The sequence below is a fragment of the Echiichthys vipera genome, assembly GCF_963691815.1.
Source record: "Echiichthys vipera genome assembly, chromosome: 9".
Taxonomy (NCBI): Eukaryota; Metazoa; Chordata; class Actinopteri; order Perciformes; family Trachinidae; genus Echiichthys; species Echiichthys vipera.
Genome location: NC_139834.1, coordinates 30,468,035 through 30,485,187, shown reverse-complemented (window position 1 = coordinate 30,485,187; position 17,153 = coordinate 30,468,035). Strand labels below are relative to the sequence as shown.

At 43.6% G+C, this 17,153-nt stretch overlaps 1 protein-coding gene across 1 annotated transcript in view; it reads left to right on the top strand.

The window, feature by feature from the left end:
- LOC310952179 (protein NDRG3-like) overlaps positions 1-17,153 on the top strand; it is a 44,755-nt gene that overhangs the window by 3,744 nt on the left and 23,858 nt on the right. Inside the window, exons 2-3 of the mRNA XM_083920688.1 lie at positions 4,173-4,270; positions 6,005-6,037. Coding sequence (XP_083776814.1) covers positions 4,211-4,270; positions 6,005-6,037 — 93 coding nt within the window. The 5' untranslated portion in view covers positions 4,173-4,210. The remainder of the gene's footprint in view (positions 1-4,172; positions 4,271-6,004; positions 6,038-17,153) is intronic.

Genomic DNA, 17,153 nt, shown 5'->3' with positions numbered 1-17,153 from the left:
TTGTGGAGCAGAGGCTCGATGGCGATCGAATATAACATCCCAGAGAGAGAGCAGCCCTGCCTCACCCCTCTCTGGATCTCAAATGGTGCGCCCAGTCCGCCGTTAATTTTCAGAACGCTTGCAATGTCACTATAGAGAACCCGGACCATGGCTATGAAACCAGGGTTGAACCCAAAAGCAGCCAGAGTCTGCCACAGGTACTGGTGTTCAACCCGGTCAAAAGCCTTTTCCTGGTCTATTGAAATCAGACCAGTCTCTATACCCAATGAACTGGAGAGCTCCAAAATGTCTCGAATTAAAGTGACGTTGTCACTGATAAGCCTGCCGGGCACACAGTAGGTCTGGTCAGGGTGGATGATGGACGCCATCACCTCCCTCAGTCTAAGGGCCAGAGCTTTGGACAGGATCTTATAATCCGTGCACAGCAATGAGACCGGCCTCCAGTTCTTAAGCTCCTGCAGGTCTCCCTTTTTAGGCAGCAGGGTTATTGCGGCCCTCCTGCAGCTCAGAGGCAGTCTGCCAGTCTTTAGACTTTCATTTAGGACCTCTAGCAGATCTGGTCCTAGGGTGGACCAGAAGGACTTGTAAAAATCTGCAGGAAGGCCGTCCATGCCTGGAGCTCTGCCGCTCTGCAGGCTCATGGTGGCAGTGTGGAGCTCCTGCAGCGTCACCTCTGCTGCCAACTCCCTGTTGTCAGCCTCGCTGACCTGAGGGAGACCGCTGAGGAAGCTGCTGCACACATTTGGATTATTTGTCCACTCACTCTTAAAGAGGTCTCTGTAGAAACCGGCAGCATATTTCCTAATCTCAGATGAGTCTGAGACTTGGGAGCAGCTACCCGTACGTAAAGAGTGAATGGTCTTCCTTTGTCCATTTTTCCGCTCCAGCCCAAAGAAGAAGCGAGATGGGGCGTCCATCTGTGTGATGTTCATGAACCTAGACCTGACCAGAGCCCCCTGTGCTGAGACTCCCAGCAGGCTGGCTATGGCCGACTTTTTTGACTTGAGGGAGTCTAAAAGCCCTCGGTTTGCTGTGGAGTCTGCTAAGGTCTGCAGCTCCACCACCTGCGACTCCAGATCTTTCATGGACCGGGTTAAGTCTGTAGTGACACCACAAGTGAACTGCTGGCAGAGCTGCTTTATCTGGGTCTTATCAAAGTCCCACCACTGTTGTATGTTAGTGAAGGCAGGCCTGCTCTCTCTGTGGGACTCCCAAAAAAACTTAAAAGCAGTTCTAAAAGCCTGGTCATCTAAAAGGGCCGTGTTAAAATGCCAATAGGCGCTCTTAAAACGGATGTTTTTGATAAAAACATGACAGGAGACTAAAAAATGATCACTAAAACCCACAGGCTGAATAAAACACCTCTTAAAAATATTTAAATGGTGTTTAAAACAATAAAAGCGGTCCAGTCTGGCTAGAGATAAAACCCCCTCCCTACTGTGGCTCCAGGTGTACTGTCTGTGCTGACTGTTAAAAGCCCTCCACACATCACTCAGCTCATGGTTCTCCATAAGTTGTCTGAGTGTGCGAGATGAAGGAGGGTGTGGCTCAGGATGGTTCCTGTCCAGGGCTGGATTTATTGTGCAATTAAAATCCCCCCCTAAAAACATAAAACCATCATCCTCACAGTTTTTAACACAGTCACTTAAAATGTTTAAAAGTGCTACCCTGTCCACTGCGTTAGTGGGAGTGTAGACATTTAAAAACACAAGTTTTACGTTTTCAAAGACAGCTTTAACTTTCAATAAAACACCTGGAACGACTTCATCAATAGTAAAAGAAAAAGGTAAAAAGCTCTGAGCAAATAAAATCCCCACTCCTCCACTCAGACTGGACCTGTGACTTAAAACCACCTCCCCTTTAAAAGCCCTCTTCCAGTCACTTTCATTGTCTACAGTGCTGTGAGTTTCTTGAACAAACATGACATCAATTCTTTTAGTCTCCATCAGTTTAAAAAGGGTGGCTCTTTTAAAATCAGACCTGGCACCGTTCAGGTTTAAGGTGCTGATGTTAAAATCACACATGGATAAAAAATGAACAACAGTAAAAAGAGCAGTCAGTAAAAGATAAAAACATCTAACAATCCTCTTCATCATTGACGATTTGAGCTCTCACCTTCAGTATTAACTTTTTTAATCTAAATATTTCTTGCTCGGTTAAAATTTCCTCTCCATAGCATTTGCTCTAGGAAAGCTTTAATTTTCTCGGGAGAGTAGTGAGACTGAGGGTCCAGCTGAGTCAGGAGGAGATCACTCTCTGACTCAGTGGACCTCTGGGAACTCGTTTTCTTTACTTTACTGTTTATTTTTCCACTTTCAATATTCTTTCTTTTTTGTGACATTTTGAGGAGATCGTCTTCTGACAGATCCTCCTCCATCATTTCTTGGTACATATCGTTGTTCTCAGTCAAACTACTGTTTGTGGATTCATTGGTCGCAACCACGGGGACCGGCGCCGCGGGAGGATTCTCCGCGAAAAAACCGGCCTTGCGACAACAACGGGGGTGCCCCACACGGTAACCGGGGCAGGGGTGACATCCGCGGGTGGATCCCCACCCGGAGCCGCAGCCGCAGCAGCAACGGGCGGTCCTCCACCCGGAGCCGCAGCCGCAGCAGCAAAGGGCGGATCCCCACCCGGAGCCGCAGCCGCAGCAACGGGCGGTCCTCCACCCGGAGCCGCAGCCGCAGCAACGGGCGGACCTCCACCCGCCGCCGCAGCCGCAGCAACAGGCGGATCTCCGCCCGGAGCCGCAGCCGCAGCAACGGGCGGACCTCCACCCGAAGCCGCAGCCGCAGCAACGGGCAGATCTCCACCAGCAGCAGCCCGCTGCGCTCCGCAGTCCTTCGGGCAGGACCGGACCAAGTGCCCCTCGCCCCCACAACCGAAACATTTCATCGTCTCTGATGAAACAAAGACGACATAATTAAAACCATCAATTTTAAAAGAAAAAGACAGATTCAGGTCGGTGTTTCTTTCTTTCAAGACCATATAAACCTGTCTCCTGTGACAAACAACATGTTTTAATTTCAGGGATTTACATCCCAGCGACACCATTCTGATGGGTGAGACTATCTGTCCGTATTTTGACAGTTCTCTCCCCAACAATTCATTTTTGATGAACGGGGGAGCGTTTGAAATCATGATTTTCCTGGCCGGGTTGACGAGAGGGGAGACGGGAGTGAAGGTGTCTCTGATAACCACTCCCCTCTCCACCACCTCGCCAACCTTAGCCGTACTATCTAAAAATATGACAATGGCCCCGTTAATGCGTGAGGCAGACTTCACGCTGTCGTACCCCACCACCTCACCTACAGCCAGTCCAGCTTCCTCTACTGAGCATGGCACTGCGGGGAAAAGCTTTATCGCATGCCTGCGAGTAAGCTTTTCAAAATCCGCTGCCAGAGCCTCAGCGGCCGGCATTATGCCGCAGGCAGCACGCTGCCCCTCCAAACAATTACACATGTGTAACGTGTGTGTGTGTGTGTGTGTGTGTGTGTGTGTGTGTGTGTGTGTGTGTGTGTGTGTGTGTGTGTGTGTGTGTGTGTGTGTGTGTGTGTGTGTGTGTGTGTGTGTGTGTGTGTGTGTGTGTGTGTGTGTGTGTGTGTGTGTGTGTGTGTGTGTGTGTGTGTGTGTGTGTGTGTGTGTGTGTGTGTGTGTGTGTGTGTGTGTGTGTGTGTGTGTGTGTGTGTGTGTGTGTGCGTGCGTGCGTGTGTGTGTGTGTCACAAACTGACCAGAAGACCATATGAAGGATGTAACTTTGTGGGGTATACTGTAGTAGCATGTGTGCTTAATTATTATTTTTTTTTTTGTAAATGTGTATCACATAAAACGATCTAAGGCCATTGACTTTCAGGTGGAACATTTTTTATATGTGTACCCTTTTTCTTCTTGCAAAAAATTGAAACAGGTCAATTTTACCCAAATACCATACAAGGGTTAAAAAAGGCTTTCATATTGGAAAACATATATGCAGAGATATCAATAGATACAGATATGTCCGTGATAGGCCAACAGCAGACATTTATCTCATCACATTAGCAGAGTCCAAATCCCAGACAGGTAGACTCACATGTGACATGTTTTAATAGCAGTTATCTAACTGACAGACACCGTCTGACACTGTCCCTGTCTGTCTCCTCTGTTTTTTTTAATCTGTCTGCCTGTCTGGAAGGCGTATCTCATCGGGTTGATTAGCAGTCAAGCGGTCCTATGATGGAGGAACTTCACGATGTCCAGCTGACTGAGATCAAACCACTCCTGACTGGACAGGTGAGTCAGAGAATCTAAATCAGGAAACACATGACTAAAGGCCCATTCACACAGCGTCAGGTATTCTGAACGATGGTCAATTTGTTTGACATCCTGCTGTGAACCTTTAACCTCACAATTCAGCACAAGTAGACTTTATATTTCACAATTTACCATCAGAGTTTTTTTTAAGATCTCGACATTTCCGACCCAAGCACGAGGGGGAGGATGTTAGACGTAGCCCTAGTGTTGTTTTTGGCGGCCTGTTTTACTGTCTAGTCTAGTTTTAGTCGACTAAAAGTCTGAGCATTTTAGTCTTGTTTTAGTCGACTAAAAGTCTGAGCATTTTAGTCTAGTTTTAGTCGACTAAAAGTCTGAGCATTTTAGTCTAGTTTTAGTCGACTAAAAGTCTGGGCATTTTAGTCTAGTTTTAGTCAAAGAAAATTGTATATTAGTCTCTTTTTAGTAATGCAATTATATTTAATCAATATAATAAAAGTACCTTGTAGTATTGACGAAACCAACATTTTCTTTGAGCCAAACCCATGCATATATCTTTAGTTTACATGCATGTATGGGTCTAGAATAAGTTATCCAATTTATGTTGATGCCAAATTCAGTTCAGTGTGAATAACAAAACTAGTGAAAGTATTTGGCCAACAAGGGGAAGTTTAGTGCACTTATAGTCAGTCACGTAGGAACTAAACGCACACACACACACACACACACACACACACACACACACACACACACACACACACACACACACACACACACACACACACACACACACACACACACACACACACGTTAGTCACACACACACACACACACGCTCACGTTCTCAGCTCCAGTGGCTAACCCTAAAGCTAGCGTTAAAACCCGACACATTAACCGTAGCCTCATGTCGTATGAGCTTAATAAAACAGAAAGTATCGTTACTCTATGTCTTGACTTACCTAAATGTCATTATGGGATGCCCTAAGGTGTCTCTTAAGATCCGTGGTGTTTTTTCCTGTGATTTTGTGGTCGCATTTCTTTTTCTTTTCTTTTTCCACAACAAATCCCGTTTTCCTTCCCACGTCTGTGTAATGATAGTGTTTCTTCTTTTTCTCTCAAACACGACCCCCGGCTGGTGTCACACTTTGTTCTCATGTTTCTTTAGTTGTCGCTTACTCTAACGTTAAAGCTGACCCACAGCAGCGGCAGCTTCAGAATCCAAATAATGGGCGGGTGGGGATTGAGGAAGTGACATCGCCCAGACTCGAGACTGGGAGAGAAACTTCTAAATAATAATAATAATAATGTGACTAAACGAGACGAAGCAACGTTATTTCGTCTCGTTTTTGTCAGCGAAAATGAAGAGACATTTCGTCTCGTTTTTATTCGTCAACGAAAATGCACTATATATTTAGTCTTAGTCATCGTCACATGCCCAGCATTTTCGTTTCGTCTCGTCTAGTTTTCTTCAGGTAAAGGTTCGTTGACGACAATATTTCGTCATCATTTATATTTCGACGAAAACAACACTACGTAGCCCAAAGCTCCAAAACTTCTGTTTACCTTCTGCTCAACTTTTAGCAGATTATCAGGTTAAATTAAATTAGTACAGTTATTTTGCAATATATCTGATAACAAAAAAATAGGGGAGTATTTATCAAGTGACTTAGAGTCAGTTTCATGTCCAGGATACTTTTATTTCTGGATAAAGTAATTTCATAATGATAAATCAGTCGTCTCTCTCTGTCTCTTCAGAATGGGAGAAATCTCCAGGACTTTGACTGTCAGGTGAGTTAAGCACCAACACACCTCTTCCTCTCCTTTGGCATAATGTGGTGCTGCAATCTTAATTAAACTTTTTACCAGACTTAAAGACGAAATTTTAGAAAGATGGGTTTCTTATTTCAACATAATGTTTTTCAAAAGTTGAATTATCACAATATATTTTTCGTATTCAAATAAGTCATGGATGTAATTGGGTCCATTGACCTCTGACCCCCAGATGTGTGAATGTAAACGGGTTCTCTGGGTCAAGATGTGTGAATGTAAACAGGTTCTCTGGGTCCAGATGTGTGAATGTAAATGGGTTCTCTGGGTCCAGACTTGTGAATGTAAACGGGTTCTCTGGGTCAGGATGTCTGAATGTAAACTTGTTCTTTGGGTCCAGATGTCTGAATGTAAAAGGGTTCTCTGAACTCCAGATGTGTGAATGTAAACGGGTTCTCTTGGTCCAGATGTGTGAATATAAAAGGGTTTTCTGACATCCAGACTTGTGAATGTAAACAGGTTCTCTGGGTCCAGAGGTGCAAATGTAAACAAGTTCTCTTGGTCCGGATGTGTGACTGTAAAAGGGTTCTCAGAACTCCAGATGTGTGAATGTAAACTGGTTGTCTGGGTCCAGATGTGTGAATGTAAACGGGTTCTCTGGGTCCAGAGGTGCAAATGTAAACAAGTTCTCTTGGTCCGGATGTGTGACTGTAAAAGGGTTCTCAGAACTCCAGATGTGTGAAATTAAACTGGTTGTCTGGGTCCAGATGTGTGAATGTAAACGGGTTCTCTGGGTCCAGAGGTGCAAATGTAAACAAGTTCTCTTGGTCCGGATGTGTGACTGTAAAAGGGTTCTCAGAACTCCAGATGTGTGAATGTAAACTGGTTGTCTGGGTCCAGATGTGTGAATGTAAACGGGTTCTCTGGGTCCAGATGTGTGAATGGAAACATGCTCTCTGGGTCAGGATATGTGAATGTAAAGGGGTTCTCTGAACTCCAGATGTGTATATAGAAACATGCTCTCTGGGTCAGGATGTGTGAATGTAAAAGGGTTCTCTGAACTCCAGATGTGTGAATGTAAACAGGTTCTCTGGGTCCAGATGTGTGAATGTAAACTGGTTCTCTGGGTCCAGATGTGTGAATGTAAACGGGTTCTCTGGGTCCAGATGTGTGAATGTAAACGGGTCTCTGGGTCAGGATGTCTGAATGTAAACTTGTTCTTTGGGTCCAGATGTGTGAATGTAAACGGGTTCTCTGGGTCCAGATGTGTGAATGGAAACAGGTTCTCTGGGTCCAGATGTGTGAATGGAAACAGGCTCTCTGGGTCAGGATGTGTGAATGTAAAAGGGTTCTCTGAACTCCAGATGTGTGAATGTAAAGGGGTTTTCTGGGTCCAGATGTGTGAATATAAAAGAGTTCTCTGGGTCCAGATGTGTGAATGTAAAAAGATTCTCAGAACTCCAGATGTGTGAATGTAAACAAGTTCTCTGGGTCCAGATGTGTGAATGTAAACAGGTTCTCTGGGTCCAGATTTTTGAATGTAAACGGGTTGTCTGGGTCCAGATGTGTGAATGTAAACAGGTTGTCTGAGTCCAGATGTGGTGTGAATGTAAATGGATTCTCTGGGTCAGGATGTGTGAAGGTAAACGGGTTCTTTGGGTCCAGATGTGTGTATGTAAACAGGTTCTCTGGGTCCAGATGTGTGAATGGAAACAGGTTCTCTGGGTCCAGATGTGTGAATGTAAACAGGTTTTCTGGGTCCAGATGTGTGAATGGAAACAGGTTCTCTGGGTCCAGATGTGTGAATGTAAACGGGTTGTCTGGGTCCAGATGTGTGAATGTAAACTGGTTCTCTGACTTTCAGATGTGTGAATGTAAACAGATTCTCAGAACTCCAGATGTGTGAATGTAAACTGGTTCTCTGACCTTCAGATGTGCGAATGTAAACAGATTCTCAGAACTCCAGATGTGTGAATGTAAACTGGTTCTCTGGGTCCAGATGTGTGATTGTAAACAGGTTCTCTGGGTCAGGATGTGTGAATGGAAACAGGTTCTCTGGGTCCAGCTGTGTGAATGTAAACAGGCTCTCTGGGTCAGGATGTGTGAATGTAAAAGGGTTCTCTGAACTCCAGATGTGTGAATGTAAACGGGTGCTCTGGATCCAGTTGTGTGAATATAAAAGGGTTCTCTGACCTCCAGACTTGTGAATGTAAACAGGTTTTCTGGGTCCAGAGGTGCGAATGTAAACAAGTTCTCTTGGTCCGGATGTGTGAATGTGAAAGGGTTCTCAGAACTCCAGATGTGTGAATGTAAACGGGTTCTCTGGGTCCAGATGTGTGAATGTAAAAAGGTTCTCTGGGTCCAGATGTGTGAATGTAAACTGGTTCTCTGGGTCCAGATGTGTGAATGTAAACAGGTTCTCTGGGTCCAGATGTGTGAATGTAAACGGGTTGTCTGGGTCCAGATGTGTGAATGTAAATTGGTTCTCTGGGTCCAGATGTGTGAATGTAAACAGGTTCTCTGGGTCCAGATGTGTGAATGTAAACAGGCTCTCTGGGTCAGCATGTGTGAATGTAAAAGGGTTCTCTGAACTCCAGATATGTGAATGTAAACAGGTTTTCTGGGTCCAGATGTGTGAATATAAAAGGGTTCTCTGACTTTCAGATGTGTGAATGTAAACGAGTTCTCTGGGTCCAGATGTGTGAATGTAAACGGGTTCTCTGGGTCCAGATGTGTGAATGTAAACAGGTTCTCTGGGTCCAGATGTGTGAATGTAAACGGGTTCTCTGGGTCCAGATGTGTGAATGTAAAATGGTTCTCTGGGTCAGGATGTGTGAATGTAAACAGGTTCTCTGGGTCCAGATGTGTGAATGTAAACAGGTTCTCTGGGTCCAGATGTGTGAATCTAAACGGGTTCTCTGGGTCCAGATGTGTGAATGTAAATGGGTTCTCTGGGTGCAGATGTGTAAATGTAAACAGGTTCTCTGGGTCCAGATGTGTGAATGTAAACGGGTTCTCTGGGTCCAGATGTTTGAATGTAAACGGGTTCTCTGGGTCCAGATGTGTGAATGTATGGATCTTAAACGGGTTCAAAATTCCAGCACACAAAACAATGACTCACAAGCGAAGTATATATTTCAAACGCACAGATATTAACCATCGCGAGCAGATTTGAATCCGTTGAGCTCAACAGGATCTGCTCTGACTTGCGGGAGAGGCGGCTTTGCTGCTCGAGGGTTATTTCTGCGCTTGTGGTGCACATTATATACTCACCAGAGAGGCAGCTTCTGCTCGCTCCTGGAGTGCTTTGAGGTTGCTCGTGAAGTGCTTTCTATGCCCGTGGAGAAAGATTTTGACACTTCGGGGGCAGAGCCACTGGACTTTGATTGACAGCTCTCAGGGAGCCCGGGGTTGCCAGGTTGGTGATTTTCACGCATATCATACCAGCAAGAGGAGAGACAGTGGCCTTCATCAAAACATCTTATTACTCCAGGCATTAAATAAAACAGTATTGTAATAATAAAACAGAAAACTCGAAACAGTTTGCATATAGGGTGAGGGAAAAGGTCAGCGAGGTTTCCCAAGCAGACAGGCAGCTCGTCGGCAGCCGTAACCGGCGCCCTTGCAGACCACGCCTGTCGCCCAGTTGTGTTGCATATATTTATGTAAGTGACCATGGGTGTGTGTGATATCAGCCTGTAGAGCTGCCTCGACCAGCTACCCAGTCAGTGTCTCAGTCCGCAGAGTGCCAGCGCGATAACACACCAAGTTATGTCTTTTATATGAAAGGTTGACTACTTGACCTACAGTATTTGAACTTGCAAATACAACAGCTGAATAGATTTATTTCTAAAGAAATGCAACCTATAAATACAACAGTCAATTGTAGACAGTATTAAAATTAAAGCTGGGTTATTTTTTATAAGTATTACATCATCACTACGTACATCAGGGCTGTTCAGTTAATGTGGAATTGGGGCCGGTTGACAAAAATGATCCAAAATGAGGGGCCCGAAAAATATGAGCATCATATTAATGGATATTGTAAAACAATGCAGCAACGTAGGAGTGCATACATTGTCTTTATTTTATCAATGTAAATAGGAGTCATATGCCTCAGTGCAACAAGCTTGTCAAAAACAATCCTTGTTAAATGAACAAACCTGTTAACCAGAGGTTTTCACTCAACTATTGGACTAAAGTACAAGTTTAAGGCTCTTCTCCTTTACTTGAGTATTTTATTTACATGCTACTTTATACTTCTGCTCCACTACAAATCAGTGGAGATTTAACCAGACAAAAACGATTGAGCTGTAGCGAGCTGTTGCCAAGAGGATTCAGAAACCCGCAAAGAAGAGTGCAGCGGGAGTTTGCGTAGCGTTGTGGCCGCATGCCTACAGGGAGCGCATGGAGCAAGTCTCCCAGCCATTCAATTAGCGGCCGGGGGCCACCAATGACCTACATCTACTTTTTGATGTTCATCTCATCTCATCTCATCTTCAACCGCTTATCCGGGGTCGGGTCTCGAGGGTAGCAGCTTTAGCAGGGGACCCCAAACTTCCCTTTCCCGGTTCACATTAACCAGCTCTAATTGGGGGATCCCGAGGTGTTCCCAGGCCAGTGTGGAGATATAATCTCTCCACCTAGTCCTGGGTCTTCCCCGAGGCCTCCTCCCAGCTGGACGTGCCTGGAACACTCCCTAGGAAGGTGCCCAGGGGACATCCTTACTAGATGCCCAAACCACCATAACTGGCTCCTTTCAACGCAAAGGAGCAGCGGCTCTACTCAGAGTTCCTCACGGATGGCTGAACTTCTCACCCTATTTCTAAGGGAGACTCCAGCCACCCTCCTGAGAAAAAAAACATTTCGGCCGCTTGTACCCGCGACCTCGTTCTTTCGGTCATGACCCAGCTTTCATGACCATAGGTGAGGGTAAGAACGAAGATTGACCGGTAGATCGAGAGCTTTGCCTTCCGGCTCAGCTCTCTTTTCATCACAACGGTGCGGTAGAGCGACTGCAACACCGCCCCCACTGCTCGGATTCTCTGGCCAAACTCACACTCCATCGTCCCCTTACTCGTGAACATGATCCCGAGGTACTTGAACTCCTTCACTTGGGGTCAGGACTCATTCCCTACCTGGAGAAAGCAATCCACCGGTTTCCTGCTGAGAGCCATGGCCTCAGATTTAGAGATGCTGATCCTCATCCTAGCCGTTTCACACTCGGCTGAGAACCGATCCAGTGAGTGTTGAAGGTCACTGACCGACGATGCCATCAGGACCACATCATCTGCAAAAAGCAGAGACGAGATCCTCAGCCCACCGAACTGCAACCCCTCCCCACCACGACTACGCCTCGATATCCTGTCCATGAAAATCACAAACAGGATTGGTGACAAAGCGCACCCCTGGCGGAGGCCAACCCCCACCGGGAACGAATCCGACTTACTGCCGAGGATCCGGACACAGCTCTCGCTTTGGGTGTAAAGCACATGTAGACTGGATGGACAGGCCCCCTCCAGGATCCTTGCAAGAGTGAAGAGCTGGTCCGTTGTTCCACGTCCATGACGGAATCCGCATTGTTCCTCTTCAATCAATCTTTTTGATGTTACTATATGTATGGACATTGTGTCCCTAGCTAAGTCACCAGTAGGGCAGGCACTATTATTACACAGCTAAGATGCAGGTCGTCTGCTCAGCCTGTGGCAACCACCATACAAGCCCTTACCATCACCTGTGTCCATCATCAGGAGGAGGAATTTAGATTATCAATGATCTCATTTGGGTGACAATCTACAAAATTGTCCACAAAGTGTCTTACTGTAAAACATTTTATTCAGTTAAGATCAGATACTGCATTAATGGTTAGGCCTGTATACAGACGTTACAATACTATTAACCAACATCCCTAAATATACAAACTATTAATTAGTAAGTCCTTTTGTACAATCATAATTTCACCTCGCACAACACACGGATATAGAACAATAGATACATTCAATTTAAAAACAAGTCGTTGAATAAGAAGGACTGGATGGATAGAGGTATTTGGTCCTTAATTCATTTGACTGATGAAGCTGGGCGTGTGATGACATATAAACATTTTTGTCTTAAATGTGATCTAGCAGTTGATCGTAATTCCTTTGCTTCCATAATGATAGCCATCCCTATTCCTACTTTAAATTGAATACAAGGGATTGTTTCCAACTAGACTCAGATTTCGCCTAATCTTCCACATCTCCTAGTTGGAAACTGTGATTTTGAGAGTATTAAAATTCCTAATAAAACAATTAGAAAGATGCTTGATGACATCACACACCCTTTATTGTCTATTCAAAACTCCAATAAACAAATCTTCCCCAAAGATGTTATATATTCTTTACGCTCTAAATATTTAAAATTCCCCATTTATCCAAAAGCTTAAGAAGTCCATTTTAAAAATATTAAATGGTGTTTACCCATCTGGTGAACTGTAACCACAGAGATTTGGTTTTGGAACAAACAAATGTGAATTTTGTGATTATATTGAAACCTCTGATCAATGATTTTTTTTTTTTCACTGAAGCACTCCGGACTGATTAGCACAATTGGCTGCACACAAAGATCCCACTTGATCCCTTTTCTCAAAAATACATTATTTATGGAGTTGTTATGGACAATAATGAATTGGACTTTTTGGTAAACAACATCCTGGGAAAGTTTCACATACACAAATGTAAATGGATGAAAGTGAAACCTTGTTTCTATGTGTTACATAAGCTTCTCTCTTTCACCAAAGCGCTTAACATAAGGAAAAGTAAATATGCAATGACATTTTTCAGTTTATTTGAATAATATGCTGTGCAAGAAAAGCCCTAGTTTACCTATGTATTTTATTTTATTTCATGAGTATTTTATGCTCTTATGTAGAATCTCTAGTCTGCATCCTCTGTGCCTGTTCCTTTTGAATGTAAAAATTATGTAAGCCATGTTGTTTGTACATGACTTTGCTAATTTTGTTTAAAAATGGGTTTTCTGGGTCCAAATGTATGCATGTTTTTTGGGTTCTCTCTTTTGGATGATTTAAGACCATTTTGATCAATTCTCCAGTGGTTAAAATTAGCACTTAATCTGTGTATCAACTCGAAAACTGATGCAACAACTCATGAGACATAAAAGAGCTGAGAATTCAATGACCTTCGGATACTTCCATCATAATGTTCTGAACACTTAAACACTCGAGACTTTCAACTTTTGAAAACACAGTGTTTATTACAGATTTAGGATGAGAAGAAACTGACACACAGTGTTAATCTCAAATGATTATTCAAGTTCCAGTTTTCAGATGATAAACACCACCTCTGTGTTGCGTCTACTGTTGACCTGTTATTATTTTGTAATGAATTTTGAATGTATTTATGATGTATTTTTACTGTGCTATGGCATAAGCTAGGGATAATCCTTTAATAAAACATAAAACCTGCTGTCTGCCCAAACTCCCCATCCCCCCTAAAAAAAGTCAAAAACGGGTCTATCTGGGTTTCAGAGAGTTGATAGAAGTGCAACATGTTGTCTTAACTACATACTTAACTCAAACAGTTGACGTGATAAAGTTTGATGGATCATCACATGAGATGTTTACTTAAAGTTTATGTTGCAAAGGCTAGAATAAAAATATATTTTTTTTTACACGTTTTAGAAAGTACAGACAAATCATATTCAGGAGCAGATGTGAGGGAAAAAAACCTCATCAGGCTGGAGTTAGTTGGAAACCAGACAGATATCGATCAGGACTCATTGAGCTGACGTAAGTACAGCAGGTCAGTTTGTATCAATAACTCTGATCAGAGAGTTAGTGAAAAAGTGATACAATTCTTTTTCCCAGTATCAAGATCTATTTTTTTTTAGAAACAACACAGATGCTCTGCAGTCCGTTACCAAGATGACAAACATTATTACTCCTAATCCTTGACAGTGTTAGTGCATACTCCTTCTTACCTTTCACAATAAAAGAGATGCATTTATGGGGTCTGACGCCATCCAAATCAAAATGTACTTGAATTATTTTCTGCACTTTAGAGATCTGCACCTGCAGGAACATTTCCAGCCCCCTCCTAGTCCCTGAAGGCTACTTTACTTTTTAAATGATGTACTGTATTGAGTTTTTTCGACTCCATGTAGTTGTGCCACAGAGAGATGGCAAGCATGGTTCAATCTGCACCCTCTGCCATGAGACAGAGCTGGATTCAAATCAGCAAAGTATCCCTGTAAGCAGCAAAACTAAAAACTCTAGTTCTAAACTTGACAGAGGAAGCACAACTCAAGATTAAGCCTCTGAAATAATCAATGAAGCTGCTGTTCTTTATGTGTAATTAAATAAAAAAGTGCACACAGCGTCTCTCTTCATGGGGACATTGAAGCCGTCCGCTGCAGCTGTGTACAGCTCTGCTCTGTTATTTCCACTGTTGAAATGCTAATTTTTAAGAACCCCCCCCCCCCCCCCCCCCCCGATTGATTAACTGGTGTTAGTCAAACCTCTGCCGTAGCATTAGAAATTCAGTTAATGTGTAATCCTTACACATTAACTGAAGCACCAACAATGTAATTGGTGAACACAGAGTTTATCAAAAGAGTGTTTGAAAGATTTACCCACTGGCCCCTGTACCAGCTGCTCCATTCAGGTCAATTACCAAATACAATCCAGAGGAAGGAGCCCATGATGATTTATTCCAGTAAAACACGTAAACGTTGTGGTTTGCTGCAGACACGGTAATCCCTCTGCCTCAGCGTCTCCATCAGCGGCTCACTGTCCAGATTTAAAACATTAAGCCACTGGTTTATCAGAGCACGGTCATCGTATCGCCATGGCAGCCTATGAAAAGTTTCTGGGTTGTAAGCTTTCATTTTTGTTTCACAGCTGGGAAAGATACAAACACGAACCATTCTGTCACTCCTCACTTAAAGTTGCAGGCGAGTCGTCTTTACCCGTGGGTCGTCTGACCCCTGACCCCTGAGATCTGCGTAATGTTTCGGTGCTGCAGGGAAAGCTGTGTGGGACTTTTCTAAACCTTATTAACTTATATTTCAACAAACTGCTTCAAACCACAAAGTTTACGTGTTTTACTGGAATAAATCATCAATGGGCTCCTTCCCTTTGGAAAGTATTTGGTTATTGACTTGAATGGACTTTACTATGAGAGGAGCTGGTACAGAGGCCACTAGTTAAGTCTTTCAAGACATTCCTTTAATAAACTCTGTGTTTACATACTACATTGTTGGTGCTTCAGTTAATGTGTAGGGACTCTTATCATGCTACCGCAGAGGTTTGGTGTTATTTGGAGCAGTATTGGTGGTTAAAAAGACGTTTTAATGCCTCCAAGCCCGGAGCTTATCCAGAAAATCTACGTTAATAGTTCATACACAAAAAAAATTGTCTCGATGGCTTATTTGATGACGCCTAAAAAGAGTGATGATTTTAAACTGGAATTTCACTTTAAGAGTGGCTTTTATTAATTAAAAACATTTCAGGTTCATATTTTATTTCATCCATCATTTAAAAGCAGTTGTAGATGTCTGTCTGATGGCCATACTGTATGATGACAACTGGGGAATAACTTCAGTACTGTAAATAATCAATTTAAAAAAAGTCTGAAGTGGGGCGGCCGGTGGCTTAGTGGTTAGAGTAGGCGTCCCATGTAAAGAGGCTGAAGGCCCTGGAGGCAGCGGCCGCGGGTTCGACTCCGACCTGCAGCCCTTTGCTGCATGCCCCCCCTCTCACCCCACTTCCTGTATGTCCTATATAATAAAGGCTTGAAAACGGCCTAATCTTGAAAAAAAAAATTAATCAAGCGACTCAGCTAATTTTTTTTAATTAGTTGTTAAATTAGATTTTTCCTATGAGAAGGACGATGGAGAAGAGAGAAGGAGAGGAGAAGATAAAATCTGTGAGGGATGGAAGGAGGGCAACAAGTGGTTGGCTTTTCAGACCTTAAGACCTTTCTGCTCTCAGCCAATGGGAGACAGAGATTATTCCTCTTGATCTAATCACTCCGTCTTCCTCTGTCTGCCTTCGCCTGACAGAAGGCTGAAGGACATCAGCCTAACCTTAATCTCTTTCTTCTGTCTCTACTAACCTCGTCCTCTAATATTTTCTCTCTGTTCATGAATCCTCCTGTCTTTTCTCTCTCTCTAAATCTCTCCTTTGTCCTCCACTTCTGTCAGGATGAATGACTCTCTGGATTTGCACCAGATCTCCTGTTCTTTAGGAGTTGGGGTGGTGAGTTAGCCAGTTAGCTGTTCAATAGTCTGCTCTGCGGAGTCATGCTTGGCCAGCTACTAGCTTAATAGGGTCAGTAGCCTTTTAGTCGGTTAGCAAGTTAGTGTGCTTATCTTGTTAACCTGCATACACGCTGTTAGCCAGCGGACAGTGAACTGTTTTAGTTGCTCTTCTGTAAGTTTTCTGCGTCGATTGTGGGATCAAGTGATCAAGCATAACAGTAAAAACCGTCAGAGAAAATACAATTGTAAGGAAGTACTGCAAAAGCCAAGAAACAGAAATATAGATTGGAAAAAAATACAAATGTGAAATAATACTTACCATACCATAGATTGTATAAAAAATGGACGTAACCTCTCTGTCCGTTCTCTCAACTTGATCCAATCGAACTTGCTATCTTGTCACTGGAACCCATTGTGCTCCAAGTGCCAACGACAGTCGTTGGTTGGAAGTTGGTTTTGACTTTGTTAGTGCTCTATTGAGTCTCAACGACAGTTGTAGGAGTCACAGGAGGCCATTGTAAACAGTTGTTCTTTGAGGTTAGATTTAGGGATGCAAATTATCGAGTAATTAATTAATCGATAGGTGTTTCATCATATCGATTGATGATTAATTGATAAGCGGCAATTCTTCTGAGAAGCTGCCAGCATTCTAGCCTAAAAACGGTCTTTTTTGTAACCAGGTCCCAGAGTGGGAATGTTCATGTTCATACATCTGGACGGCGAAACCGCATACTTTGCGGTCACCTCCCCACCTCGGACCTCTAACCCTGCAGCTTCACATAACAGTAACAGTCCTGCTGCGAGAGAGGAGAGAGACGGACCCACAGACGGTTTACTGAACTGGACTCACACTGGTGGAACTGGAGCCACATGCATGGGA